The sequence below is a fragment of the Mercurialis annua genome, linkage group LG7, assembly GCF_937616625.2.
Source record: "Mercurialis annua linkage group LG7, ddMerAnnu1.2, whole genome shotgun sequence".
Taxonomy (NCBI): domain Eukaryota; kingdom Viridiplantae; phylum Streptophyta; class Magnoliopsida; order Malpighiales; family Euphorbiaceae; genus Mercurialis; species Mercurialis annua.
In genome coordinates this window covers 3,820,562-3,848,126 of record NC_065576.1, presented here as the reverse complement: position 1 = coordinate 3,848,126, position 27,565 = coordinate 3,820,562, and the positions used below count along the sequence as shown (strand labels likewise).

General features: G+C 31.5%; 4 protein-coding genes across 11 annotated transcripts; 3 read left to right on the top strand and 1 right to left on the bottom strand.

Annotated features, from left to right (window-relative positions):
• Positions 1–1,249: 1,249 nt before the first annotated feature.
• Positions 1,250–19,239, top strand: LOC126656149 (probable serine/threonine-protein kinase At1g01540). 6 transcript variants are annotated; one of them, XM_050350644.2, is made up of 9 exons: positions 1,250–1,915; positions 6,595–6,721; positions 6,812–6,916; positions 7,384–7,506; positions 7,605–7,775; positions 7,868–7,997; positions 8,083–8,292; positions 8,399–8,559; positions 15,831–16,178. In XM_050350644.2, the coding sequence occupies exons 1-8, from the start codon at positions 1,456–1,458 to the stop codon at positions 8,531–8,533; spliced, it is 1,461 nt and encodes a 486-aa protein (XP_050206601.1). In that variant the 5' UTR covers positions 1,250–1,455; the 3' UTR covers positions 8,534–8,559; positions 15,831–16,178. The 6 variants fall into 6 exon arrangements, with proteins under 6 accessions (XP_050206601.1, XP_050206603.1, XP_050206604.1 ...); XM_050350646.2 differs by lacking the exon at positions 15,831–16,178 and adding an exon at positions 9,261–9,383; XM_050350647.2 differs by lacking the exon at positions 15,831–16,178 and adding an exon at positions 8,967–9,170.
• LOC126656151 (protein ALP1-like) lies at positions 1,922–6,089 on the top strand. Of its 3 annotated transcripts, XR_008789444.1 has the most exons (5): positions 1,922–2,241; positions 3,042–3,591; positions 3,672–3,897; positions 3,984–5,824; positions 5,899–6,089. XR_008789444.1 is itself a non-coding variant. In XM_050350650.2 (3 exons), the coding sequence occupies exons 1-3, from the start codon at positions 3,049–3,051 to the stop codon at positions 4,439–4,441; spliced, it is 1,227 nt and encodes a 408-aa protein (XP_050206607.1). In that variant the 5' UTR covers positions 1,922–3,048; the 3' UTR covers positions 4,442–6,089. The 3 variants fall into 3 exon arrangements, 1 of the variants encoding a protein (XP_050206607.1); XR_008789443.1 differs by having other exon boundaries at positions 1,922–3,591; XM_050350650.2 differs by having other exon boundaries at positions 1,922–3,591; positions 3,984–6,089.
• Positions 9,424–13,007, bottom strand: LOC126656150 (PI-PLC X domain-containing protein At5g67130-like). Its single transcript, XM_050350648.2, has 9 exons — positions 12,803–13,007; positions 12,612–12,695; positions 12,329–12,454; positions 12,119–12,256; positions 11,079–11,177; positions 10,678–10,981; positions 10,373–10,596; positions 10,054–10,140; positions 9,424–9,809 (listed from the first exon to the last, which is right to left on the bottom strand). The coding sequence occupies exons 1-9, from the start codon at positions 12,806–12,808 to the stop codon at positions 9,612–9,614; spliced, it is 1,266 nt and encodes a 421-aa protein (XP_050206605.1). The 5' UTR covers positions 12,809–13,007; the 3' UTR covers positions 9,424–9,611.
• Positions 19,240–21,328: 2,089 nt separating the features above from the next.
• On the top strand, positions 21,329–25,562 carry LOC126656153 (uncharacterized). Its single transcript, XM_050350653.2, has 3 exons — positions 21,329–22,035; positions 22,577–22,762; positions 25,145–25,562. The coding sequence occupies exons 1-3, from the start codon at positions 21,535–21,537 to the stop codon at positions 25,427–25,429; spliced, it is 972 nt and encodes a 323-aa protein (XP_050206610.1). The 5' UTR covers positions 21,329–21,534; the 3' UTR covers positions 25,430–25,562.
• Positions 25,563–27,565: the final 2,003 nt, after the last annotated feature.

The window sequence follows — 27,565 nt, the reverse complement described above, 5'->3', positions numbered from 1 at the left end:
CGAAAACGCAAGATTTCATTTTAATAATGTCTATCCTTCGATTGGCAAATCAATTTTGCATAGTGGCGTCTATGTGGCATTGACGAAACATGACACACATATGTTAATGTGGCAATTAATATGTAAAAAGTGCAAATACGTTCTTAACTCTTTAAAAAAAATACACCCTCAAACTTTAAATCGTTTTAACTTAACTTTTAAAATAGGCTAATCTTCTGGAAAAAAAAACCCCGCCTTTTAATCCCAATTCGTTTGCACCCTCACCTTGCAAAATCTCCAATTTTGCCCAATTTCCACCTTTCGTGTTTCAATTGCACCTCGAAGTACTAAATTAATCTTTTTTTTAATGAAAAAAATGCAAATCAATACTTTCACTTTTATCCATATTCGAAATAGTCCTTAATGTTAAAATTTCAACAATAAACCATCTTCCCTAAAAAAAATATTTGAAAAATTATTAAATTCCACAACCACTTTTATTCAACCTTACCGTTTTAGTTCTGTAAAATTAATTTTAAAATGTTCAAAAAAAATTAATAAAAAAAATTAACAAAAATTGGATTGTTCTTCAAAGATGAACAACCTAAATCTGGACTGTTTTGAACCAGATCTGGGTGTTCTTCTTTGAAGAACAACCCAGGACTGTTCTTCACCTTGAAGAACAGCCAACAGCCCAGGGTTATTCTTCTTAAGGAAGAACAGCTCCAGCCGGCTATTCTTCCTTGAGAAGAACAGCCACCGCCGGAAAAAAATCCGGCGGTTGGTTGGGACGCTTTTTTTTTTAATTTTTAAAAATATTCTAATTCGGTTTAAAATTGGAAGATATTTCTTTTTTAATATTAAAAAATAATATAAAATTTAATTAAATTAATTTTGCGGATTTAAAATTAATTTTGTATTTAAAAAAGTAATTTTTAATAATATTTTTAATTGATTTATATTTAATTTAAAATTTATAAATTTTTGAAAATTTAGTGAAGATGTTTTTTTTTTCAAATTTTAACATTATGGACTATTTAGAATATGGATTAAAATATAAAGTATTAATTTAAACTTTTTTCAGTAAAAAGAGGTCAATTTAATATTTAAAGGGTGCAATTGAAAGACGAAAGGTGGAAATTTGGGTAAAATTGAAGATTTTATAAGGCGAGGGTGCAAACGAATTGGGGCTAAAAGGTGAGCGTTTTTTCAAAGGTTAACCCTTTAAAATACCACCAATAAAGTCATAATTAGCACAAACACTCATGACTAAAAAATACTCAGAATTACCCTGAAAGCCAACTAGTGAAAACAAGGATTAAAAGGTCCCATCAAGCCAGCTGCATCTCCAACTTTTTCATTCACTAACAATCAATACAGCTTCATTAAATTCCATTCCTCTGTATTAAAATCAAATCAATAATAATCAATCTTTTTCTCTGTTATGCAAAAGAATCAGAGCATAACAGATTCAAAATGTCTGATCAGAGACCAGAAGTAATCAACGATAAACTATCGAAACAAACCTCAGTTTTCGGGTTAAGAGTATGGGTAGTTCTTGGTGTTTGTCTAGGTGCAGCTTTTGTTCTTATTCTGTTCCTTATCACTGTCTGGTTAGCTTCAAAACGTTCCAAGAAAACCAATAACCTGAAAATTCCACTGGAATCTAAAGAGATCCAAGAAATCAGAATCGAACCAAACCGAACCCAACTCCAAACCCACCCAGTTCCTGATTCAGAAATTACTGTCGGAAATGAAGGGCAAGCTTTGCTTCTTATGCCACCTGAAGAGGAATATTTTGAAAATGGCAAAAGCCATTTGACTTCATATGAGGCGCCACGTGGCGGAAGCGGCGGTGTCGGTGGTGATCAGATGAGTATGATGGTGGGTCCTGACGTGTCACATTTGGGTTGGGGGCATTGGTATACTTTGAGAGTGCGTTTGGATTTATGTGGATTTGGATTTGGATTTGGATTTGGCCCAAATCTCTTGTTTGGATTAATAAAAATTGATGGATTTGGATTTCAACAAAATCCAACCAAATCCATTAGAATTTCTAATATTAATAAAACTGAGAATTTAGAATACTCTCTAAAACCCTATTATTTCAAATCCACGGTTCACTATCTTCTTCTTTCTCCTCGTATATTTTCTTTTTTCCTTCTAAAATTATCACGCCATTGTTGAACTTTGATCCGATGATCTGAGCTGTTCTATTATTCGATAATCTGAACTCTTCTCTTTGCAAATCTGTTATTTCAGGTAATTTTTCTTTTTTTGATTTTATTAATTTCATAGACTAAATTTTAAAATTTCTAAATATGAGTGTTATGCCTTCTAATTAATTATTCAATTCAATCTAGTTGTTCTTGTTGTTGATAGGTGTTTATTTGGTTATAATAGATGAGCTTTGATTATAATTTCGGTTTATATTTGGGTCTTGATTTTGTTTTTTCAATTATCATGGTTTGATTAACAAATGCGTATATATTTGCATACCTAGTATTCTGATTTGCACTCAGCATTATAAAGTAAGCACTAAACAGCAGCTGATTTGGATTTAATTATATTCTTAATTTATAATTAACTTATGTGTTGATATGTTCAAACATTAACCTTAGATGGTGATTGGCAATAGGATGAGAGCATGTTGGGGTGACAGAAACATTTTTGTTTTGTTTTCTTGTGACTTCTTTCAGCTTTTGTCCTGAAACTCATATACTCTGCTCACATTTCAATAATTTCTAATCTCGGCAATGAATATTGTTCAAATGGGTTTCATCTAAACTTATTCTATAATTAGATATTGATAATATTCGGCCTAATTCTTTTGTTGTTGAACAATTATCAATGTGTATTAGCTTCTGTGTGAGATAATTATTAGTTATAGTCACACATATAATTAGCTTGGATTAAATATTTTTGCAGCTATTTAACATAGAGCAATTATCGATATAAATGTTACATATTAGTTATTGAGTAATTATTTAGTAAATATTTTAATATTTTAGTTCTTATTTAATCTAATTTTTTATAATCATTTTCATATAATAATTGTTTAGACAGAAAATGGATAATAACTTACGAGGTATGCAAATTGGAAAAAAACGTACAAGAGATGAGGAGAATACAATTATGGAAGAAAAAGAAGAGTTAGATATTCTTATTTTTATAATAAATTTTATTACAATGATCGTTGGAGCATCATATCACCATAACTATAGGTTACGTGATATCTCATGGGACAAAAGTGAACATACTCATCGTAGGTCTATTTGGATGCAAACTTTGGAGTCTGAAACTACAAGTATTGAATTATTGCGTGTGAATCCAGCAACATTTAAAAAATTATGTGGAATTTTACAATCTGAAGGAGGGTTGGTGGCTTCAAGAAATGTTACAATTAAAGAAATTGTAGCATTATTTTTGCATATTCTTGGTCATGGAATTAAATATAGTTGGGTTAAAGCATGTTATGCTCGTTCTGGAGAAACAATTAGTAGACAATTTCATGTGGTTCTGAAGGCCGTGATGAAGATAGGCAAATATTATATTAGAGAAGCCAATTCAAATGAAAATAATCAAGATAATGGCAAGTGGAAATTTTTTGAGGTAATAAATTTATATTTTTTAAGGTTTTGTACTTGATAAATACATATAATTATCAATTACTTAATAGTTGTATTTTTTAGGGTGTGCTTGGTGCACTTGATGGTACGCACATTCAAATGACTGTTCCATTTGAAGATCGGGCTAGATATCGTAATAGAAAAGGTGATCTAAGTACTAATGTTCTTGGAGTCTGTGATCCTAAAATGAAATTTACATATGTGTTACCCGGCTGGGAGGGATCGGCAACAGATCCTCGAATTTTAGGCGAGGCTCTTCATAGACGCAATAGGTTAAAGATACCATCAAGTAAGAATTCATAAACTTTAAAATTCATTTTAAGATTGAAAAATTTATATCAAAACAAGAACTAATTATTTTTAAAAAATTTGTAGATAAATATTATCTAGTAGATGGAGCATATACAAACGGTCCCGGTTTTCTCGCTCCTTATCGAGGAACACGATACCATCTTAATTTATGGAGAGGAAATAGGCCAACAAATTATAAAGAGTTATTTAATCTTCGACATTCATCAGCAAGAAATACTATAGAGAGAGCATTTGGATTGTTGAAGAAGCGATGGGCGATACTACGAGCTCCTAGTTTTTTTGATAAACAAACTCAAGTTAGAATAATAAATGCTTGTTTCATTCTTCACAATTTTATAAGAGAAGAGATGACTGAAGATGATTTACTGAAACAAGTAGATGAAGAGTTGGCGAATTCTTTGGATATTGAAAATGAGATTAGGGATGAAGAGAATATCCGAGCAATACGGTTAACACATGAATGGACAACATTTAGAGACAATTTGGCTATGCAAATGTTTAATGAATATCAAGCGCGATAAGCAATTTGAGAATATTGTCTTGGTTGCTTCTTCTGATTCTCCAAGGTAAAAATGATGGCCTTTTACTTTCTTTTACGGGTAATCTATTATCTTTTACTGGTAATCGATAATTTGATATTAAGTAAAAAAAGAGTGATAATGACATTGTTTATCCAAATAGTTTGTATTTGGATAAAAAAGAAAGATGGCAGCTCATAAATTGTTTGTATTAAGTTTTTATTGTTGTCTGGTCTATACTTTGTTATCCAAATAGTCAAAGAATTAGAGAATTGTTGCCCGAGAGTTGATGCAATGTGGTAGTGTTGTAGCTATGGTGGTGGTGATAGAAAATGGAGAGAAGTGGCAGTGTCTATGAACCTGAATTTTATTTAAGTTGGTGTTAATGTATGATTTTTTTGACTTTAACTTTCAAAAACTGAAGATTTTTGTTATTTCTTGCATCCTTGGTAATGATGTTAAGTTGCTACTGGTTCTTTGTTCCATCAACAACAATGTTTGAGTTGATTGAAACTTGGCATTTAATTTTACAATCAGTGTCTTGGCCTAAAGTCTCTAGCAATTTTCCATCACGGTCATTGTCACTCCAGTTATGACATTTTTGAATAATATTACCACTTTAATTACAATCCCAAGCTACAAAAACATGCACTGTAGTAGGATTCAATTTTTTTTTTTGATGTGTATATAAGAATGAATGATAAATATATGTTGTTTTTACCTCGTAAACTAACTTCAAGCTTGCTGGATTTTGCATTTATATGTTGTTGAGTGAGGCTATTGTCTACTTTCAACTTCCAATTATAGGGACTACAGTTTCAAATGCTTCTACAAACAGGTATCATAATCTGAATTTTATTTATGTTGGTGTTAATGTATGATTTTCTTTTCAATAGAGCTTTCCCGAAGCAAGTGGCTATCAAAATAAAACCATAGAGAATTGGGATGATATTGTCGTATTATGTGGGAGTGATCGAGCTACTGGGGATGGTGCTGAAACCTATCAAGATGCCGCTGAAGCAATGGATCAAGAAGGAAATGATGCACAGTCTAATATTAATCTAGAAGAGCAAGAAACTTCAAGAACACACCCTCAAAGTTCAGGAAAAAGAGCTAAAAAGGATCACTTAGCTGATGCAGTAATGGAGATAGCTCACTCATTTAAAGAGTATTTAGAAAGTAAAAAGATATCTGAGAGACCACAGCCAAGACCACAGCCTACCGGAGAAGAAATTTATGATGTAGTCTCTCAGATCCAAGGCCTTCAAAAGGTGGATATCTTTTCAGCTGTTAGGAAGCTAATGCAGGGTTTTCCGGAGGAGTTTTATTTGCTCAAGTCGCTTCAAGATGATGAGAAGAAAGAATGGATCAAGTTTCTTATTGAAAGTAATATCTAACCCTTATTCTCGTAAATTATATTTTATTTTAAAATAATTAACTCTAGTTCCTATTATTTGCAGGTTGATAATGGAGATAAGACTTCAATGTGTGTTGTTTTACGTTTTGTTCTTTATGGCGAGGGATATGTGAATTTTTTGATGTGTATGGATGTTTGAGTTTATTGTTTATCTACGGATTGTGTCAGGTGGATTGGTATATTATACGTTCTACATTCATTTGAATGTGTATTGGTTAGTATGTTTTATTTTAATTTTTAGCCATTTTTATTTAAAATGATATTAAATCTTTACTCAGAACTGGCAAATCTTGAAATTTTTTTGTTTTTCTTGTTTATCAGATAATGACCAAGAGATTTTGAATCAGATAGATTTTGTTCTATAATAGTTGCATACCATTTTTTATATCTGAGAAGACAATTCAAAATTTAATCCGTCTCGAAATTTCGAAAGATTAAGAACATTTTTACCTATAAACGAAGGATGATTAATAGATATATCTTTGAGAATAAAAGAGCCTTTTGTAATAATAACCTGCATGATGAATAGGCATTTTAAGACAACAGGTGCATTTTCATTTGATTTTAAATTAAAGTTAATGTCATCCAAACATTTTATTTGAAATCTGAGATTTCAAATCACTATGCTATCCAAACAAGTGATTTATAAATCCATGAATTTAAAATGTAAAATTTGAAATATGAGATTTTAAATTTAGATTTCAAATTCAAATTCATCCATCCAAACGCACTCTGAGAGAATTGGAAGCTTCAACTAATGGTTTTGCTGATGAAAATGTGATTGGTCAGGGAGGTTATGGGATTGTTTATCATGGTGTTTTGGAGGATAATACTCAGGTTGCTGTCAAGAACTTACTCAATAATAGGTACTTAAATTTTTAATTTTTATTTGTATTTTTTATTATAAATTGTTTGTGTTTTTTTTATTTCTGATGATGTGGGATTAATTTGTGAAGGGGACAAGCTGAAAAGGAATTTAAAGTTGAAGTAGAAGCAATTGGGAGAGTAAGGCACAAGAATTTAGTGAGATTGCTGGGTTATTGTGCTGAAGGATCTCACAGGTACCCTGTTTTTTCCTCTGTTTCCTCTGTTTTGGTATCGCAAGCAAAGCGTAAATTTTAGCGTATTTGACAATTCAGAATACTGAACAATTTTCTGATAAAAAATACCGATGTGGACACCATAATATATATGGTTTCAGCATCCACATCAACATTTTATTATCTAAAAAATTGTTCCGTGTTACGAATAGCAAAAAAAAGGAATAGTTCATGTTTGATAATGCTAAAATTCAAAATATTTTGTTTGTAATTGCAAAATATACTGACGTTCGTGGATTAACCTGCATTTACCTCTTCACTTTCGCAATTTCATTTTTGTTTATGGAAATGTTTCTAATACTCCGAAACTTTATGTTTTGTAATCTATATTCTTGTAAAAAATATATTATTTCACCGATACCGGTTTCAGCGTTTTCCATTTCCGTGCATCCCAGTTGGATAATAATATTGTGTTTATTGTGTTTCAGGATGCTGGTATATGAGTATGTAAACAGTGGAAACTTAGAACAATGGCTTCATGGAGATGTAGGATCTTGTAGTCCACTTACTTGGGAAATAAGAATGAACATCATTATATGCACAGCCAAAGGGTAATATAATCTTACAACCCAAGTTAATTCATGAGCTTTAATTATGAGAATGATTCATTATCCATGTCATTGTTTTCACAATCTAAATATTGACACAGCTTGACCTATCTTCACGAGGGACTCGAACCGAAAGTCGTCCACCGCGACATAAAATCAAGCAACATTCTGCTAGACAAGCTATGGAATGCTAAAGTTTCAGACTTTGGCCTAGCCAAGCTTATTTACCCAGATAACAGCTTTATCACAACTCGTGTAATGGGTACATTTGGGTATGCATTTTATTTATCTATCTCTAATCAATTTATATGTCCATTTACATAGTCAAATAAATATAATTTGGTTGTAACTTGTTCTTGTATAGCTATGTGGCTCCGGAGTATGCGAGCACAGGCATGCTAAACGAAAGAAGTGATGTGTATGGTTTTGGGATTCTTATCATGGAAATTATATCTGGGAGGAACCCGGTTGATTACAGCAAACCTCCGGATGAGGTTCATATACATTTCTGTTTTATCATTTTGCTCGATAAGTTTCCGTAAAATATAGATTTTAATTTCTGGAGAAAATATTTTTCAGGTGAATTTAGTTGAATGGCTTAAGAGGATGGTCACTGAGAGGACTCCTGAGAGAGTGGTGGATCCCAAGATACTTGAGAAGCCTTGTTCAAGAGCATTAAAACGCGTTCTTCTTGTTGCTTTACGATGTGTAGATCCAAATTCACAGAAAAGACCGAAAATGGGACATGTTGTACATATGCTCGAAGCTAATGAATTTCCCTTCAAAGATGTACGTTTTTCACCGGCTAAACTTTCAAGTCCTGTTTCATTTCTCTTTCCGAAAAGGCTTTCAAAACTCAGAAACTCTAATCAACTGTATGTGCATTTAATTATAGGATCGTAGAGCAGGGAGGGACCCGATAGGCGCCCAATCCGACGATAATAAGGACAAGTTTACGGAGAAGGCAGTGACAGAATTGGGCAATAGAACTGGTTTTCATGATAACGAGACGAAAATAACTGTGCCATGATCGAATAATGGATGAGCTTGTTCAAGGTATGATTACAAATACACAGCTTTTTCTGCCCTACCAAAAGTGAAAATTACCTTGTAGCTTGTATAGCTGTGCATGATACACCAAGCAAGGCATCATAGGAAAATTGGACTCAAATGTCACAATCAAAAGTTCAAGGTGGGAAATGTAATAAATAAGATAAAAAGCCTTTTATGCTAAGTAGCTGGGTTATAATTGTATATGATCAATCATTTCATCAATTATCAGCAAAGGGTCCCTCGAGTAACATGGCTTGCTAATGCTAGTACAATATTCATACAAGCAAAAACTCTCTAAGTTTGTGACTTAGGAAACCTTAAGCAACTAGAGATGTAATGTAGGTAGTTTTTGTTATCTTTTGGTCCCCAGGGTTTCAATCATTTGAGGATTTTTGGCTGTTCTCCTTCAGGTTAACTCGATTGACTATATCGCAGGAAAACAAAAACGCCGAAACGGAAAATGCCGGAATGAGAAACGAAATATGCTAAATATAGAATTTCAGAATTTTATAAGCGTTTTTGAAAATAGAAATGGAACACCAAAATATATGACACGAAAAGTTCCCGTGCAATATAGTCGATCGGTTATGCAAACCAAGGACTTTGCTTGTCAACTGAATTAATGCATGCACTTTAGTAGAGTTATAAAGTCCCTTTTTTGGATGACATGTGAAGAATATGATAGGAGTTAATTTACTTTGCAGACAGCCCACATGGAAAGATAGAATTTAGAAGGACAGAAATCCTTCCAAATTAGGGCATATGCACATGATATTTCAATTCTCTTGCTGTTGCTGTTACTGTTACAGAATAAAATCATTTTTTTTAACTTTTCACTTTATAAAAGTGCTCAGCAAGGAGAATCAATTCTGAAAACTGGTAGATAGGATAAATAGAAACACATTATTCTTGTAAACCATTTCCCCTGTAATTGAGGGAATGACTAAGGAAATCCCTTAAGTTTAACAAAATAATCAAAGCACATTAACATAAATTATTCTCTTATGTACTATAAATGGGACAACAAACCGTGGTATGGCAATTCATGAGTATAATTAATGCCACAATGACAGTGTCGTGGTCAAAACAATCCCCAGCAACCATCGTAATTGCACTGGACTGGCGTCAAAATAAGCAGCATTGGCCGGACTACTAGAACTAGGAGGCGGAACTTGTGAGTTTCCGGTAGCAGCAGCAGCAGGTGGCGGAGGAGAGATTTTCGGGATGTCACAAGTACCACGCGGTGCATTTGCCTAACCATGGATGACAATATGAAAGTCAGAAGAAATTATTGACAAGATTACGGGAAAGTGATCCCCGTTAGGCGTGTTCCATAGATATATAGTTTGCATAATGCGTATTAATCTCGGATTTCAAGAACCTTAAAGTGTATGAAGATTATTGCTCAAATCTTGGTATAATTAGAGGCAAAAGCATTGAACTATGACAGATTGAAAAGGAAAAAGAAAAATAAGTTCAATCTTGTTAACACATTACCTTGCAATAGGCAATGTTGTCACATCCACAAGTAAGTTGACCATTCACCATATCCAAAGCTTCTGGTGCACCCCCACCATCACTCAGCTATACCAAAAAAAGTAACATAAATTGTCAAACTGTTTAAGCACTTTCAATGATGATAATATTGCACGAAAACCTGTCAAGTACTATGTTTCGACATTTAGTTTCCATTTCTAGAAATGCTTTTGAAACTCAAAAACTATACATCTATAACCTATTATTGTAAAAAACATCGCTCTTTCTCGTTTCAATGTTTCCGTTCCTGTGTAACATACAAATGCATATAACGCAATACCTGATAGAAATCAACAGTGATGTAATTTGGCCACCGTTTGTCAGCTGCTATATAGCAAGAGTTGGTCATGCTGATTAATGGAGCTGAATTGTCTACACAAGCTTCAGTTACATTAGGATTAGTTGGAAAGTAATTCTGGAGAATCAATGATCTTGTTTTTGTGTTCATAGGAGATGATTCAGCTCTACTTGGACAAGAACCGGCTATGATTCCGTTATCCCCATCTGCAAATTCATGCCAAATATTAAACCTAACTCTTAATATAATACCATATCCAAAATAGAAATGTTTAGCAAAGAACTAACATTGATTTTCTATGACATATTTCCAATTATAAGCAATTCCCTCAGTGGCCTCTTTATCCGATTTAGAGGTGAAAACCACCAATCTCTCGTTCTGCTTAACCATATCGTCTACGATTGGCCAATCTTCGCCACTCTTAGGCATTTTTGATACAGGGAACCAATATTTGTTAAGCCCGGAAGCATTAAAAACTTTAGTCAATCCTTGTGGCGATGTCACGTAATCCTCGATGAAAATGGTGACAATCTCTGATGGATTTGCAGCCAAAAAGGTATCGACCTCTCTTAGGACATTGATGGCAGGTTGCTGAAGGAGAGTGAAAGTTGGTACATTGTCAAATTTGGAAACAGATAAATTATAACAAAAGGAGTGAAAACTAAGCAATGTGATGAAATGGACTTACAAATGCTGTGTAATTGTAACATTTGCCACCAAATGAGTGACATAGCCATATGTCGTTCATAAAATCATACATATCTAGCATAAGTCCTCTAACTCCATTCTACAAGACAAAACAGTTCCATTAGCACAGTAATTTTGATTAGGATTTAGAAATAAAAGGTTTGAAAAGCAAATTTAAACAAGATGAAACTTGTCATAGATGGATCGAAAGCCAAATATTAGAACTTAAATTTTATAGTATAATGCAATAAAATATATGACTATAATTAATGGAGTAACATTTCTAAGAAATTTATACAGCAAGTAAGTAAAACTAGTTTGAATTAGTATAGTTTATTTCTTTAACATTGTTGTTTGTTTCCTTCTTCATTTTGAATCATTGAACTTATAGCTTCAATTCTAAGCAACTAAAGCATGTACTATAAATTATCAAAAGCATGAGATTAAATTCTTTAATCAGAGAAACAATTGCTAAATGCAAACGGTCTTAGCTGGAAAGCTAATTATAGTATTTATTCCAAAAGTCAACAAACTATCAATCAGGAAGAAATTTGCCTACTATTTTTATCATGAGAATTTACAAAAATCTTGACCGAGTCTCCATACGACTATATCTATCTAGTATCTACTCATAAATTGGTTCATCCATTTATTACTATCACATGTCACGCAATAAAAGGATAGTTTATATAATCCTATATAAGATTCCTAAAAAAAAAATATAATCCTATATAAGAATTTTTACTATTCGGGAGGAACTTTATTATTTTTATGATGTATAGTAGTATAAGGAAATGAACTACTCCCCGGCGAATTCAAAAAACTCTCTTAAATATGAATCAATAATTATAAACAAAACTTGTCAATTTAATGCAGCTATAATTTACACACATTTTGAAAACCATAGTCAAACCAATTCAATAAGAATAACCTAATCTTAAGTCCCGCAGACAAAGTCTTCCTTATAATTTCCACACCAAGAATCTTGAAATGTCAAAAAACAAAGTGCACAGTAAAAGAGACATAGTCTTATATAATTACCTCAAGTTGACTGGTTACAGAGTCCTCCTGATTCGTAGGAGACAATATAACCGAACCCAATTGTGGTTTGAAGTTTTTATCAGCAAAAGAATTGTGGGTTGTTAACCATGAATATTTGTTGAATGCCAGACCTTTTACCTAACCATTAAAACACCAATTTAATATCATCGGACAGGTAAGAAATAATTACCAATAACAAAACAAACAAACCTTTGACGTCGGGTTCATCGGCTGGATCCGGGTGCATCTGGGTCGGGTATTTCCATTGGCAGGACAAGTCTCACATTTCAATCCGCCGTCGCATTTGTCATCGATAGCCGAACATGTTTCTCCAAACTGTTAATTTGATCCAAATAACACAAAAACAATGAATTCAAGAACACGATGCTCAAAATAGAAAGCTAAAATAAATAAAAATATAAATTCATTAACATGATTAATCTGCCAAATGGTATAATGAAAATAGGTTACAAGAAACAAGAAATTAAAGAACCTGGAGACTTGAACAACAGGCTATGAAGAGAGAAACAGAAATGAAGAGAAGCTGGATATAAAGATTAAAATTAGCATTTGATCCCTGAAAACACAAACAAGAATTATAAATTAATGTTCTTGAAGAAAACGAAACATTAATATAAACAATAGCAAAAAGAAAAATACGGATGAAATTATAAAAAAAAAAACCTTCATTTCTGGAAAATCCCATACACAGCACAGAGAAACAGAGACTGTGAGAGGCTAATGAATTAAAAAGATGAAATATAAAGAGGGTGGTTTGAATTTTTTTGGTTCAAAAACAATATGAACTGTCAAAGGTTGGAAATGAGAGAGGGAAATAAAAATGTCAAATGAAAATGGGTTCTGTTATTCGATCGTTGGTTAGGTGATACTTTTTTGTCACGTAGCCGTTGTTTCGTTTTTTTTTATTACTAGACTTTTTTTTCTAAACCTGACAAAGATTTTTATTTTGAACAGTTGAGAGTTCTGATAGTGTAATAATTACAGGGTTTTTTTTGGTTATTGTATGCAACCAACACAGCCACATGTTACGCACGAAGTTTGCCATCATATAAAATTATGGCTAAACCCATCTAGAGGCCCTTGTACTATATCATTTTTGTTCAAAAAGCCCCTGTACTATTTTTTTGTTATTCAGGTCCCTCTACTTACATAATTTTTGATTTTAGGTCCTTTTTTAGTTTTTTCCAGTCCTTTTACTTACAATTTTTTTGTTACTCCAGTCCATCAAAAGGACCTAAAAATCGGAATTTTGCCAAGTACAGGGACCTGAAGAACAAAAAAATAGTATAAGGGCTTTTTAAACAAAAATGATATAATACAAGGGCCTCTAGATGAGTTTAGCCTAAAATTATTAACGCGTAAACATGATTTTGTTAAATAGTTTTAATAATAAAAAGTATATTAAAGTTCTATAGTTTTGTCTCTTAATTGAAATTATAATGGATTATATAAATTACAAAAAGTATTTCTTTCTTTGTCATAAAAGAGACCATAATCGATGTGATAGAAGAGACTCAAATCTTAAAAAAATGATTTATTTTTTTTATTTTTTTTTATAATTAGAAAAGGAGGAGCGCTTGTAAAAAAAATCGAATACACAATCTAATAAATTGATGTCTAATACTTATAACATTTTAATTATAACTTATTGATATTTAATATATCTTTTTGTTAAATATTTATCATTAAATTTTTTATTGATCTAAATAAATTTATATTATTTTAGCCAACAAATTTAAGAGGTAAACTTTTTTTAATTTAATTTTATTTATGGCCAAACATTTTCATTTTATTAATTATAGTCTACTTATGATATTTTTTTGATTGAATTTATTTTAGCTTTGGTCATAAAGGACATATATTGATATATATTATTCTTTTTGATATTTTAAATTATCAAAACTAAATAAAGATTAATATTTTTGAAAAATTTAACTTTAAATAAAAAAAATGAAAAGGTTTAATAATTTTTAAATGATTAAATCTATTTTTTTATATTTTATATTTTAAACATAATATCTACAACACTATTCGTTTTTATTCTTGCAATAACCATAATATCTGCACTACTGTACATGTTTAATTTAAAAACAACCCGCACGTTGCATTTAGTGGAATGTTAATATTCTAAATGTGAATAATTCAATATTTAGAAACCATTGTTTTTTGAAAAATTATTGCACACAACCGTTGCGCCATGTCATTCGTACAACAAACCAATTGTGCGTTAGCTATGTGGAAAATTGAATGATAAAAAAAATAAGTGATAATTAAAAGATTCCCTATCGTAAATTCTCATTGGCTTGATGTAAAAATGACGTGGCGCAACGGTTGCATGGGATAAACACTCTTGTTTTTTTGGTTTAAGTTTGGAATTTTGACTTTTGTGAAATAATTAGAAATTTATCTGGTTTCTAGAAATACTGAAGCTTCAAAAACGATAATGGTCAATATATGCTTATGCTTCGTATTTAATTAATCACATATCATTAGAGTTTCAGTATATTTAAATCAAATATCTGGAGTATTATGTTTCAAATAATGATTTCACTAAATTTAGGCACTATAAATTTAATTATAAGTTATAAGTAGCTTTTTAATATATGAAACTAAAGTGCTTCTACAATTACTTTATTTTTTTAATAAAATATACTTATAACAATTGAGTAAATTACCATCATTTTCATTCAATAATTAAATGAACGAACTCTATTAAAAATAGGCCAAATGTTGTAAAAAGACCAAATCTTTCACAAAAGTCCCGACCTTTCAATTTTGTCGATTTTGGCCAAAAATAGATTATTTGGTTTCACAAAAGTCCTGACCTTCCAATATTTGGCATGCCACATAGGCGTCACATATGCAAATTGAAATCAAATTGATAGTTGGCCACAATTGAGACCAAATAATTTGTTTTTTGGCCAAAATCGACAAAATTGAAAGGTCAGAACTTTTGTGAAACTTTTATAAAAGGTTTGGCCTTTTTACAACATTTGGCCTTAAAAATAAAATAATCTTATAATATCTCATGACACTATATACCGTATTGAAATAAATATTATTATATAAATATCTATTAAATATTTTTGAAATTATCTCAATAAAAGAAAAAGAAAACGCTCTTTAATTTAGATGTTTTGTTTTAAAAATGCCAAACTTTTACTTTAAAGGTCAATTTCAACAAAAACTTTTAAAATAATCTCATTTAGTCCGGAGTTTGTATGTTAAACATAACCAATTTCAATTTGTAATTAGATTTTTGTTAACGTGGGAAGATTTTCTTAATCGACTAAGTGGCACATAAATATATTTTTTGGAGCAAAAGGGAATGATTTTAATTTATTTTTAATTAGAATTGACCTCAACTATAAAAATTTGGTATTATTAAAATATTAAGCCTTTAATGAGTTGGATTATGAATTTATGAGTCTTGTTATGTGGATTCCAGTTTAGGCCTGAGTCCATTGTCCACTAAACGACCTTTCCATTTCCTCTCCCCTGTCGTTTACCAATCAGAAGGAAAATATTCCATCTCGCTTCAGCGACAAAGAAACAACTTGATTGTTATGCTAATGTGTCAATGTTCTTCAACTCAATATGTGATATTTAAGCTAATTTAAGAAAAATTTAGCTGTTAAATATTTTACAGAGATAAAATTGTATCACCTAATTGTTAATTGTTTCATTGCAGTTTCTAATAATGGAAGAACACATTTGTGAGCTGGAAGCAATTTCTGGTAAAAGAATTTACAATTTCTTCACTTATGTTAGTGAAAGTAGGTATGTTTTTTTATTTGAATTCTTAATTATGTTTCTGTTACATTTTTTTTTCTTTCAGCAATTCCATAGGCAAATTTTGAATTGGTGTGTGACTTAGGCAAATCCTGAATTGGTCTACTTTACTAGAAATGTATGTTGCAGGAAAACTTATCGAGTCATTTCTTTTGCTTTTTGTTTCTATTTCCGAAAACGCTTTCGAAATTGTATATCTGTAATGAATTCTTATAAGGAAATGTCATTTTGACTGTTTACCATTTCAGTTTTTTCTATCTGATCATTTTCCGTTTCCGTGCTATTTAAGTAGAAGAAAAGAACTAAGTTAAATGTGTTTCTAATAGCTAATACCTACGAACATCTTCAACTTGTTTATAAGTGAACAGAAAATTTTAATTTATATATGTTTTGCTAAAACTTAAAAGTAGGTGTCAATGTCATGGACAAAAATAAAATTAAAGTAAGAGCAGTATATTTCCACTATATCCACAAGTTGTTCTGGAAGATATTAGAATTTTAGCATTTTGGATACTATATTACGACAATGGTATATAAATTATTACTCTCTGTAGATTTATTAATGTGCAATGCTGAACATATACTTGCTGCCTTAGGCCTGAATTTGTGCATGTGAAACATGAATGTATGTTAAAGTTGGATTGGATGATTGAATTTCAATCATGTAAAGAAAAAAGACAAAAGGGAAAGTATATATGGTCTCCTACTGGGCCATTTTGTTTGAAAAAGGAGAATGATTATTAATCGAAACGTGAAAATGTTGATGGATATTGTTAAATATTGGATGCTGATGATGACTCAGTGGGAAAATAATATTTATGCTATGGCCTCATCTTTGCATTTTATCTATAAAAAGAACTTCTATTAGCAAAGATTTTATCCACAGATATCAAAATGAAGCTGCAATGTGCACTTCTGCTCATAATATCCTTCCTTACCTTTGCCTCGGCCAATCCCGATTCTGAAACTTATATCATTCACATGGACTTGTTAGCCATGCCTAGCTCATTCTCTCACCATCATAATTGGTACCTAGCTACTCTTGATTCTATTTCAGATGCTGCTACTAAAGAAACCATCGCCCCGACCTCAAAGCATCTCTATACATACACGCATGCAATTCAAGGATTCAGTGCTCGTCTCACTGTTTCTGAACTCGAATCCCTCAAGAAACACCCTGGTTATGTTTCTTCTTCTCGAGAGCGTCCACTTAAACTTCATACAACACACACATCTCAGTTTCTTGGCTTGAGTTCTGCATCTGGTGCTTGGCCAGCTACTAATTACGGTGAAGATATGATTATTGGTTTGGTTGATACTGGAGTTTGGCCAGAGAGTGAGAGCTTTAATGATGCAGGGCTGACTCCAATTCCGTCGAGATGGAAAGGGAAATGTGTGTCAGGAACTCAGTTCAATTCTTCCTTCTGCAATAAGAAACTCATTGGTGCTCGTTATTACAATAAGGGCCTACTGTCGAAAAATCCAGGCGTGAAGCTTGAGATGAACTCTTCGAGAGATACAGACGGACACGGAACACATACTGCATCAACTGCTGTAGGAAGCTTTGTGAAGGGAGCATCCTATTTTGGTTATGCAAATGGCACTTCTAGCGGAATGGCGCCGCGGGCTAGAGTAGCCATTTATAAAGCAATTTGGAGATATGGGGTTGCTGAATCTGACGTTCTTGCTGCAATTGACCAAGCAATTGAAGACGGGGTGGATATATTGTCCCTGTCGTTAGCGTTTCAGATGGATGACATCTTTTTGGAAGATGATACAATTGCAATAGCAACTTTTGCAGCTATGCAGAAGGGAATATTTGTAGCAGCTTCAGCTGGAAATGATGGCTCTTCAGACTCTACAGTGGTCAATGGTGCTCCATGGCTATTGACAGTCGGAGCAGGCACTATAGACCGTGAATTCGGAGCAACTTTAACTCTAGGCAGTGAGAATCAAATAAAGCTTACTACATTGTATCCTGGAAATTATTCTCTAAGCCAAAGATCTCTTGTTTTCTTGGATGGGTGTGCAAGTGTAAAGGAAATGAAGAGAGTCCGGAACAAGATTATTGTGTGCAAAGACAATCTAAGCACCAGTGGTCAAGTTGAAAATGCTGCCTCTGCGGGGGTTTCAGGAGCTGTTTTTATAACCGATATATATGTATCAGAATTCTACACTCGAAACTCATTTCCAGGAGCATTTGTCGGTTTGGCAGATGGGCAGAAGATAGTGGAATATATTCACAGGAGCAATGATCCAAAAGCACGTTTGGAATTTCAGAAGACGAATACGGGCACAAAGCCAGCACCAATGTTGGATGACTACAGCTCTAGAGGGCCGTACGCAAGGTGCAAATACGTCATTAAACCGGACCTTATAGCTCCGGGGACATTAGTTCTAGCATCATGGTCTTCTATTAGTTCAGTAGCCGAAGTCGGAAAAAGCCAGTTATTTAGCAGATTCAATTTCGCCTCAGGCACATCAATGGCTGCCCCTCATGTTGCAGGTGTGGCTGCACTTATTAAAAAAGCGCACCCGGATTGGAGCCCTGCTGCCATTAGGTCTGCACTCATGACCACAGCAAATCCATTGGACAACACTCATAGCCCCATTAAAGATATTGGAAGCTCTCATTTGCCAGCCACTCCTTTCGCTATGGGATCCGGCCACGTAGATCCGAACAAGTCTCTCGATCCTGGACTCATCTACGATGCTACATCCAAGGATTACATAAACCTTCTCTGTGGAATGAACTATACGGCGAAACAGATAAAAATCATCACAAAATCCACTCAGAGCTGCAAAACCAAGTCTTTGGATCTTAACTATCCATCTTTTGTTGCTTACTTCAGTAGCAATCTATCTGAAACGGGCAGAGTTGTGTTCGAATTTCGCAGGACTGTAACTAATGTTGGAGAAGCGTTGTCCAGTTATAGTGCAAAGGTGATCATGCCATCAAGTGGAATAAAGGTGACTGTGGAGCCAATGAAATTGGAGTTCAAAAAGAAGAATGAGAAGCTGAGCTATAAAGTCTCTTTGGAGGGTCCAAAAGCAATGGAAGATTATGTGGTCCATGGTTCTTTGAGCTGGGTGCATGATGGTGGCAAATATGTTGTTCGAAGTCCTATAGTGGCCACAAATTTAGTCCCAGAGATTATTGACGACTAAATGTTAGTCTTGTATCCAATAAGTGGTTTCATTATTATTACCACATTATGAGAATGATAAAGATTTCGATTTCAAGTACCGTGAATGTAAGGAAATGAATCCATGCTGTGTAGTTCAAATGGTTCATTAATGGGCGTCAATCAATCAAAATCTTCAACTTTTTAAAAACAAATCTTTAAGAGTAGCCGCAGACAGCTGATGACCCCGGGTCCAGCCCTTAGAGTCGAGCTTTTTTCGGAGGTTACATATTCATTTTCCCGACTTTTCTAATTTATATATTCCATTGAAAAGGGGATGTTCACCTTGAAGATTTGAGGCAGTTATGAGTATGACGATGCAGACACAAATGACACTTAATTATCCAAATTTTTATGAGCTGTCGGAGGCGTAGTGAACACTACGCGGTGTGCAGTGCTCTTCCACTTGACGGACACCACCTCCGATTGAGTTGTTTTCAAGATGGGTGGACCGTTAAACATACATAAGGCTTCTTCAGGCTTGAGTTTGTGCTTGTAAAGCACGCCTCTTCGAAATCCTTGATTTTATTTTTCGGATGCTTCAACATGTTTCATTTTATTTGGGAAAAGAAAGAATGAATTAATTGAAATGTGCACTTTAGTTTATTAGTGTGCTTCAATATACTAATTTTATTTTTCGGATGCTTCGACATGTTTCATTTTAGTTTATCAGTGTGCTTCTGAATGTAAAAATCTATATCTAACACATTAGGCACACTGTTTATTGTTCTGCCTGTAACCTGTATATTATACCTTCACAAATAGAATCTTATTAAATCATTTATTGTGGACTTCAAGTCAACTTAAATCAATCGTCTATAGATTATTTTGGTGGATTTAAATTAATTATAAATACAGTTAACTTTATTTCAAGTAATTATCTTTGAATTAATTGATAATTAGAAGAAAAAAAATACGCTTCCTTGATTTATAATAATTTTAAAATCAATTAAAAATTAATTTTTGAATTTTTCATCTTATTTGGACTACTAGAATGAAAAAGAAGGAAACGTCAATGCATTTGGGCAAAAAAACAACTGATCTCAATCAATAAACCCACTAAAGACGCAAACCACGTGCTATTAACTATTAAGTTCTATCAAATTCTATTAATTCAATCAAACAAATTTGACTACAACTAAAATAAAGTTTTTCAAATTTGACTATAATTAATAAAATTAGAATGTTTGGCTTAAAATAATAAAAGCATTGGATTTCTTTTAAAAGTTATTACAACCATTTTCTTTATCAATTCTCACCCAATATCGGATTATTTTTTTGATATTTTCATCAACTATAAATTAGCAACCATACTAATTAAACTTCTTTTTAAATCGAGTTGATTTTTAATGCTTCAATGAATTAATCGGTTTAGTCAGATTTTCAACTTAATTTGATGTTCTAATTTAATATACATAATTAAAGTAAAAATTACTGTCAAAATCAAACATAATTAAATTTAAAATTACAATAATTTCAAACTGAATTTTAAAATACATCAATTAATATTGGTCATTCCGAACGTAGGGCAGCAGGTGTGTTGACATGTGAGAAGGGTCCTGGAGTATTATAGTTTAGTGGGCACACAGATCAGGTAGCCTGGTGCAATTTAATTCTCTTAGATCCTCAAAATCTTGAGATTGTCAGCTCTTTGCTTCATCAACAGTTCTTCATATCTGTACCACAAAGCCTGTTCTATAACTTGGATTGCAACTTTTTTGGGTTGTGTTTTTAAAACTTTTTTGGATTTCTATATTAGTATAATTTTTTTAACTGGATTCATTCACTATATCTTATATATATTGAGTTTTTATATTTTAAATTTTATAGATAGTAGATTGGTTCGTTATAGAAAAAATACTAATAGTGTCAAATCAAACCGAAAAATACTCGATTACAAAATATATTTTCAACAGAAATAAAAATACAACGATCCAATTCAAAAACAATAAGATATCAATTCAGGATGGAAAAAGTATATCTTTTTAGCATGATTTTTTTTTTTTTTTTGTTTTAATTTAATAGTTAAACATATTTTATATGATTCTTAATGTTATGTAATACATAATTCTAAAATACATTTAATAAGGACAAAACATAAAACAAGAATGTACTAACATAAACTTATGTTTAATAGTATTTGATTCTGTAACTTGGTAGATTTGAAAGTTAGAAAATTACATAATAAAAATGTAAATAAAATAAAAATAAATGAAGTAGACAATCCAGCAAGTTACATTGAAGTCCACCTTCCATAATTAATCATCACTTGGAAATCATTAAAGAAATCATAACCAACGTGCTCCTCCATATCGTACGTTCTTGAGATCTTAACATTAATAAATAAAAACACACTCACTCACTATACTCCAATCTACCCCATCTCATCACTCTTCAGTTTCTCCATTTTTGCAAACAATGTCATCGACTCAGCTCTCCAAAACTGACTCAGAAGTCAGCAGTCAAACGCCCTCATCTCCGGCGAGATCATCACCGCCACGCCGCCCTGTTTACTATGTGCAGAGCCCATCAAGAGACTCTCATGACGGCGAGAAGACGACCAACTCGTTCCACTCAACTCCGATTATTAGTCCGATGGGCTCTCCGCCTCATTCTCACTCCAACTCTTCTTTAGGGCCTCACTCTCGGGAGTCTTCTTCCACTCGGTTCTCTGCCTCTCTCAAGCCCAGCCACCACCGCAAGAGCGACCGGAAAGGCGGTGGCGGTGGCCGGAAGACGTGGAAGGAGTTTGATGCTATTGAAGAAGAAGGTCTTCTTGATGGCGATGTGCCTCCGCATGTTCTTATGCGTCGTTATTATTTGGTTGCTTTTGTTGGCGGTTTTGCTGTTCTTTTCTCTTTGTTTTCTTTGATTCTTTGGGGTGCAAGCCGGCCTCAAAAACCTACCGTCACCATGAAGGTACATTTTAATATTAATATTAATTTTCATTATCATTTTAATCTTATGATACGGAAAATGTTTTTATTTTAATTATGGATGTAGTTAAACTTGAAAAAAAAAACAATTAGCTCAATGAATTTAAATTTAAACCTCAATAATTTTATTTTGATATTTTTGTCAAAAGTTGACAATTTAAAAAATGGCACAAAATGCATTTGGTTCAAATTAATGAACCGATTTTAATTATTTTCAATACAAAAGAACAATTTTATGAAAATTTTAAATATTTCGAACCGCACTATTAGTTTAGTTATTTTTTTCAAATTAATTTATATTTTTAGTTCGGTTTGCACCAAACAAAAAGTATGAATTTTTTGGAACTTCAAAACGAACCAAACTAAATTTCTAGGGACATTTGTAATGCGAACTAGAAATCTCAAGTTCGATTCCCTTGTAGAATTAATAATGTGGCAATAAACCTATTTTTTTCTAGATCTAACATATTTTTTTTTTTTGATGAATAATTGCTAACATATATATTATTGATTTGTGGTTGTAGAGCATCGTATTTAATGAATTTGCGGTGCAAGCTGGTGCGGATAACTCAGGAGTAGCGACAGAAATGGTGTCTATGAACTGCACAGTGAAGCTTACATTTCGCAACACTGCTTCATTCTTTGGGCTACATGTAACCGCAACACCACTCGATCTCTCCTACTCTCAACTCACTCTTGCTACTGGAACTGTAAGCAATTCTTAACCTTTATATTTAACCAATATTACTAAATTTATGTGCATTTTACATTGATATTTATATGTATATTTAATTCTTACTCAGACTCGATTTATGAATTTTCCATGCACCCATCTGATGAGGTGTTAAAATCTAACACAATTTTCTCTCTATTCTCATTATTTTCTCTTTCTTATTATTTTTCTAACACATCATTGGATGGGTCTATGAATTTTTTATGGAACAGGTCTAGATAAAATTTTTTCATTCATTTATATCATTGGATTTTAATGACCAAATCCATCTTATGACACCTATACTCTTAATATTTTTGTTTATTCGGTTAATTTTTCAACTTTTATCTTTATTTTAGTCTTTTTTATTTAATTTATTTTGAATTGCTAGGTCTTTTGTTGACCGAAAAAGAATATGCATTATACTCATTGTGAAACCCGCATGAGAACGAATTGAACTATATATTCTCCTACCTTTGCGCGTTGAAAAAAATAGGCCACATTATAGAGACTAAATAAACAAAAATTTGAAAATGAAAAGGTTTATTAACAAAACTTGAAAGGGATAAAAATGAATTGAAAGTGAGTCTTTTGTTATTTGTCATGTGAAAATTATTACTCACTTAAGAACAATTAAGCAAGATTTAAAAATATTGGTCTTTTGACGGGTTAAGTCATAATTGATATTTCAACTTAACTTGTCAAAAAGCCCCTATACTTGTAAATTTATGTTTATTCAGTCTCTTTTCAAAGTGTGTTATTCAACAGATTCTTATACAGTTTGTTTTCTATTTAATGTCTTTTTATGAGAGAAAGTTGCGAGCATGTCGCTCAATTGCCACCGAGTGATTAACAAGTTCCACGTAGGAAGCGGAAAACCCCTATATCTTTTATTTGGTCCATTTTGTTTAAGTTTTATATTAAATAGGTCCATGTACTTTTAAATTCCTATCTACATGGTATATCTCTCAAGGTTTGATGATGTGGCTTATTTTACTAATTTGCCGAATAAAATTGACATATAAATTTGGCCTCAGGCGCATTTCACGGAAAATATAATACACGCTTCTTGTCCATAAAAGAACTTAAAAATTCGAAGTTAATTAAGTATGAGAACTAAATAAATATAAAAATAAAAAAGCAGATAAAATATAATGATAAAAATCTAGAAGCTTAAAAATAGTTTTGGCCTAACATTTATGTGTATATTTTCTTGAGGTAATTACTTTCAATCTCATGATGACATATTACATTAGTTAAATCCCGACGTTTAAAATAACCCTTAGTTTTGTAATATTATACTACTAAAATATCCTTCCGTTATATTTTCAATTAGTCAACCGTTAGTTAAAAAATTTATTTTATATACTCCTTAAACTTTGATATATTATACTAATCGCGCTTTTATTTTGCAATATTACACACTTTACCACCATTTATATTTTCTAAAATGTCTAATATTTTAAATTTGATAAAATAAAAAACATATCAAAAATAGAAAAAAAAATACTTTTTTTTGTTGTAATTAGTATGTCTTGCTGTAATTTATTTTAATGTAAAAACAATTATAAATAGTCATAAGTATGCATTAATGGCAGTGATTTTTTTTATTTTTTTTATAAAATTAGATAAAATGAAAAAAGTGATATTGCAATTAATACAAAAGGTTAAATTTAATAAAAAAATTATGTCAAAATTATATTTGTTATCTTGTTTATAAAAGTACACTAGAAATAAATTAATGTATATTTAATATTATTTCTACATATATATATATATATATATATATATATATATACATTAAAATACATTACAACAAGACATACTAATTATAATAAAAAAATTCTTTTTCTATTATTTATGTCTTTTATTTTATCAAATTTGAAAAATTTAAACAAGTTAAAAAAATATAAATGGTAGTAAAGTGTGTAATATTTCAAAATAAAAGGGCCGATTAGTATAATATATCAAATTCAAGGGACTTATAGTATATTATTTTTCTTAACTAACGGTTGACTAACGAAAAGTATAATGGAAGGGTGTGTTAGTATAATATCATAAAACTGAGGGTTGTTTTAATGTATTTTTTAAATGTTATGGTCTAATTAGGGTAATATGTCAAACCTTACGGTTGAATTGAAAGTAGTTACCTCTATTTTCTTTATGAATGACTATATAACCAAAGTAGCTAATCTAAGACCTAATCAAATCTGATCCTTTATATACAAGTTTAAATTTCATCTCAAATCCATTCATACCTAATTGTTATTATCTAATTGCAGTTTCATGTCGGATTCTTATAATATGTATGGAATTTTAAATTAAAAGTAAAAGTTTATGAGCAATATTTTTATATATATTCTATATTTATGTTTTACAGATAAACAAGTTCTATCAATCAAGAAAAAGTCAAAGGTTATTGAAAATCATAGTAAAGGGGAGCAAGACTCCACTGTATGGTGGAGGGGCTAACTTAGGGAGTTCAAATGGTGCACCGACTCAACCGGTGCCATTAGCACTTAGCTTCGTGGTTCGATCAAGGGCTTATGTATTAGGCAATCTGGTGAAGCCCAAATTTTATAAGAGAGTGGAGTGCTTTATGGTGATGGATCCCCATAAAATGAATGTCCCTATTTCTCTCAAGAACAAGTGCACTATTCTGTAAAACAAAAAAGAAACAAATTAAGAAGAAAATTCAATTAATTATAGTTAATTACTACATTATTCATTGTATTTTTCAGATGTAGTTAATTTATCTTTTTGAAAATTAGAAAGTATCAAATCTAGTTACTACATTATGCTTGTGTCTTATGAGAAGGTGTTCTATCGTGTGTATGTTGGATCTCGAGTTTGGAATTCTTCGTATTGTTTTAAAAATAAAAATTATTAACTTAATTTTTTATATAATTAAAAAAGAGAAACACTTCTGGAATTTTTTAGTGAAGATGAGTAAAGAAAGAAAATTATTTAAAAGAAATATATATAAAATAGTAATAGTAATTTGCGAAAATAATATCAATTATGTCTGAAATTTTATGAACCTAGTGTGACTTTTTTAATCTTTTAAATTAGTATTTTATTTTTTAAAAAATATATCAAAAGCACTATCGATTAATTTTAATCATTATCGTAAAAAGATAACCATAAACTATATTATTATTTATTTTTGTTGTCATATTAGTAAAATAAATAACGATAAAATGTACAAATGAAACACCCAATGAAATTTAAGGCAAGTAATATCAATAAAATTAAAATTAATTTTTGGCATTGTTAGCAATCAAGTGATTGAATTAGTTAAAAGCCATTTATTTTATATATCTTAGTTCCTTAATATCTGAACTCATTAGTTTACCACTATTTATCCGAATGGTTGGTTTAAATTGTAGCAATGATGGGTTCTACTAGATATTTACAAAGAAATCTAAATTGAATTAAACCTTTTGTGCCGGGCTAACTAAAGTCAACTTTAGTTAGTTCATCCGATCAGTTCATTGATGTTCAACAACTAAAATGGTTTTACTGATGATCTTACACGTATTTTGTGTTGGATCCTCACGAATAGAAAAATTGCAGTCAGTTTAATAATGATTGAGTGCTAAAAAAATTGGACAAAGAAACAATGGTTGCAATAGAAGGATTCATAAATTATTTCTTTCATCGCCTCAAACATTTCAAGATAAAAATTAAAGTACTAAATTGATTGAAAAACTTAGATACTAAAATAGTATATTTATACAAATTCAGTCACCATTATGTAGTTTTGGTGAGAAAATATATGCAAGTTGGCAAGGCCGTTGGGCTTTCTGGGTCTGGATTATGGGTCAGTAGTTGTTGCCTGGACCCATATAAATCAACCCAAATCTAAAATCTTGATTTGTCGGTGGATTTTGAGATTTATAATTAAATCTCGTTGGTCATATCAAACATTGATTTAGAGATTTAGTTTTGTACTTTACTTTTCGATTGATTGTAATTGAAAAATGAAATAAAAGTATGAATATAAATCATATAATTAGAGATAATATGTGAACGGCACCGACGAGGGCTATGCATTAGTTGAGCAAGAGCAATAAATTATTTTGCATTCAAATCATGGCCCTTTGGTGATGCTTATTCTTGCAATTAGTATAATTTGTTTTAATCATTAATAATTTTAATTACTTTTAAATTGTTGAAGTAAAATTTGATTGTAAATTTGAATGTGAATGAATAATAAAGTAATGAGAAATTCTAATAAATTACTGCATATTGCATTAACTAGTTGGTCCATCAAAGTAGAAATTAAAAACATGTGTTTCTCATTTTCATTCTAATTTACTAATTATTGATGGTGATGATAATGACACAACACGTACCGTTTCCCATAATTATAATTATAAATTTGATAAATTTGTATGCTTGTTTTTTATTTAAACCAATCACTATTGTATAGTGAGTTTTCAAGTCATTGAGCTAATAATTCAATAGTTTATTTGTTAATTTATCTTAAGACAAGTAATAGAGAAGATTAGTAATTGAGCTACTAAATTACTCCCACGACACAACCCGGCCAATTATTCCGATGGAGTTTACTAATGACAATTATGTCAGTCGGTAAAACATGTTTTTACTGAATTCATCGATATATCATCGTCAAATCCGTCCATATTTGTATCAAATATCGACCGTTTGTTGTCTGTCGGTAAATCAATCAAAATTTCGAACATTTATTTTTAAAAAAGAAAAATTGTGTAAAAATTTAAAAATCAAAGCACAAAATACAAAATTGGATAGATTCTTATGCTAAAAAGAGATCAAT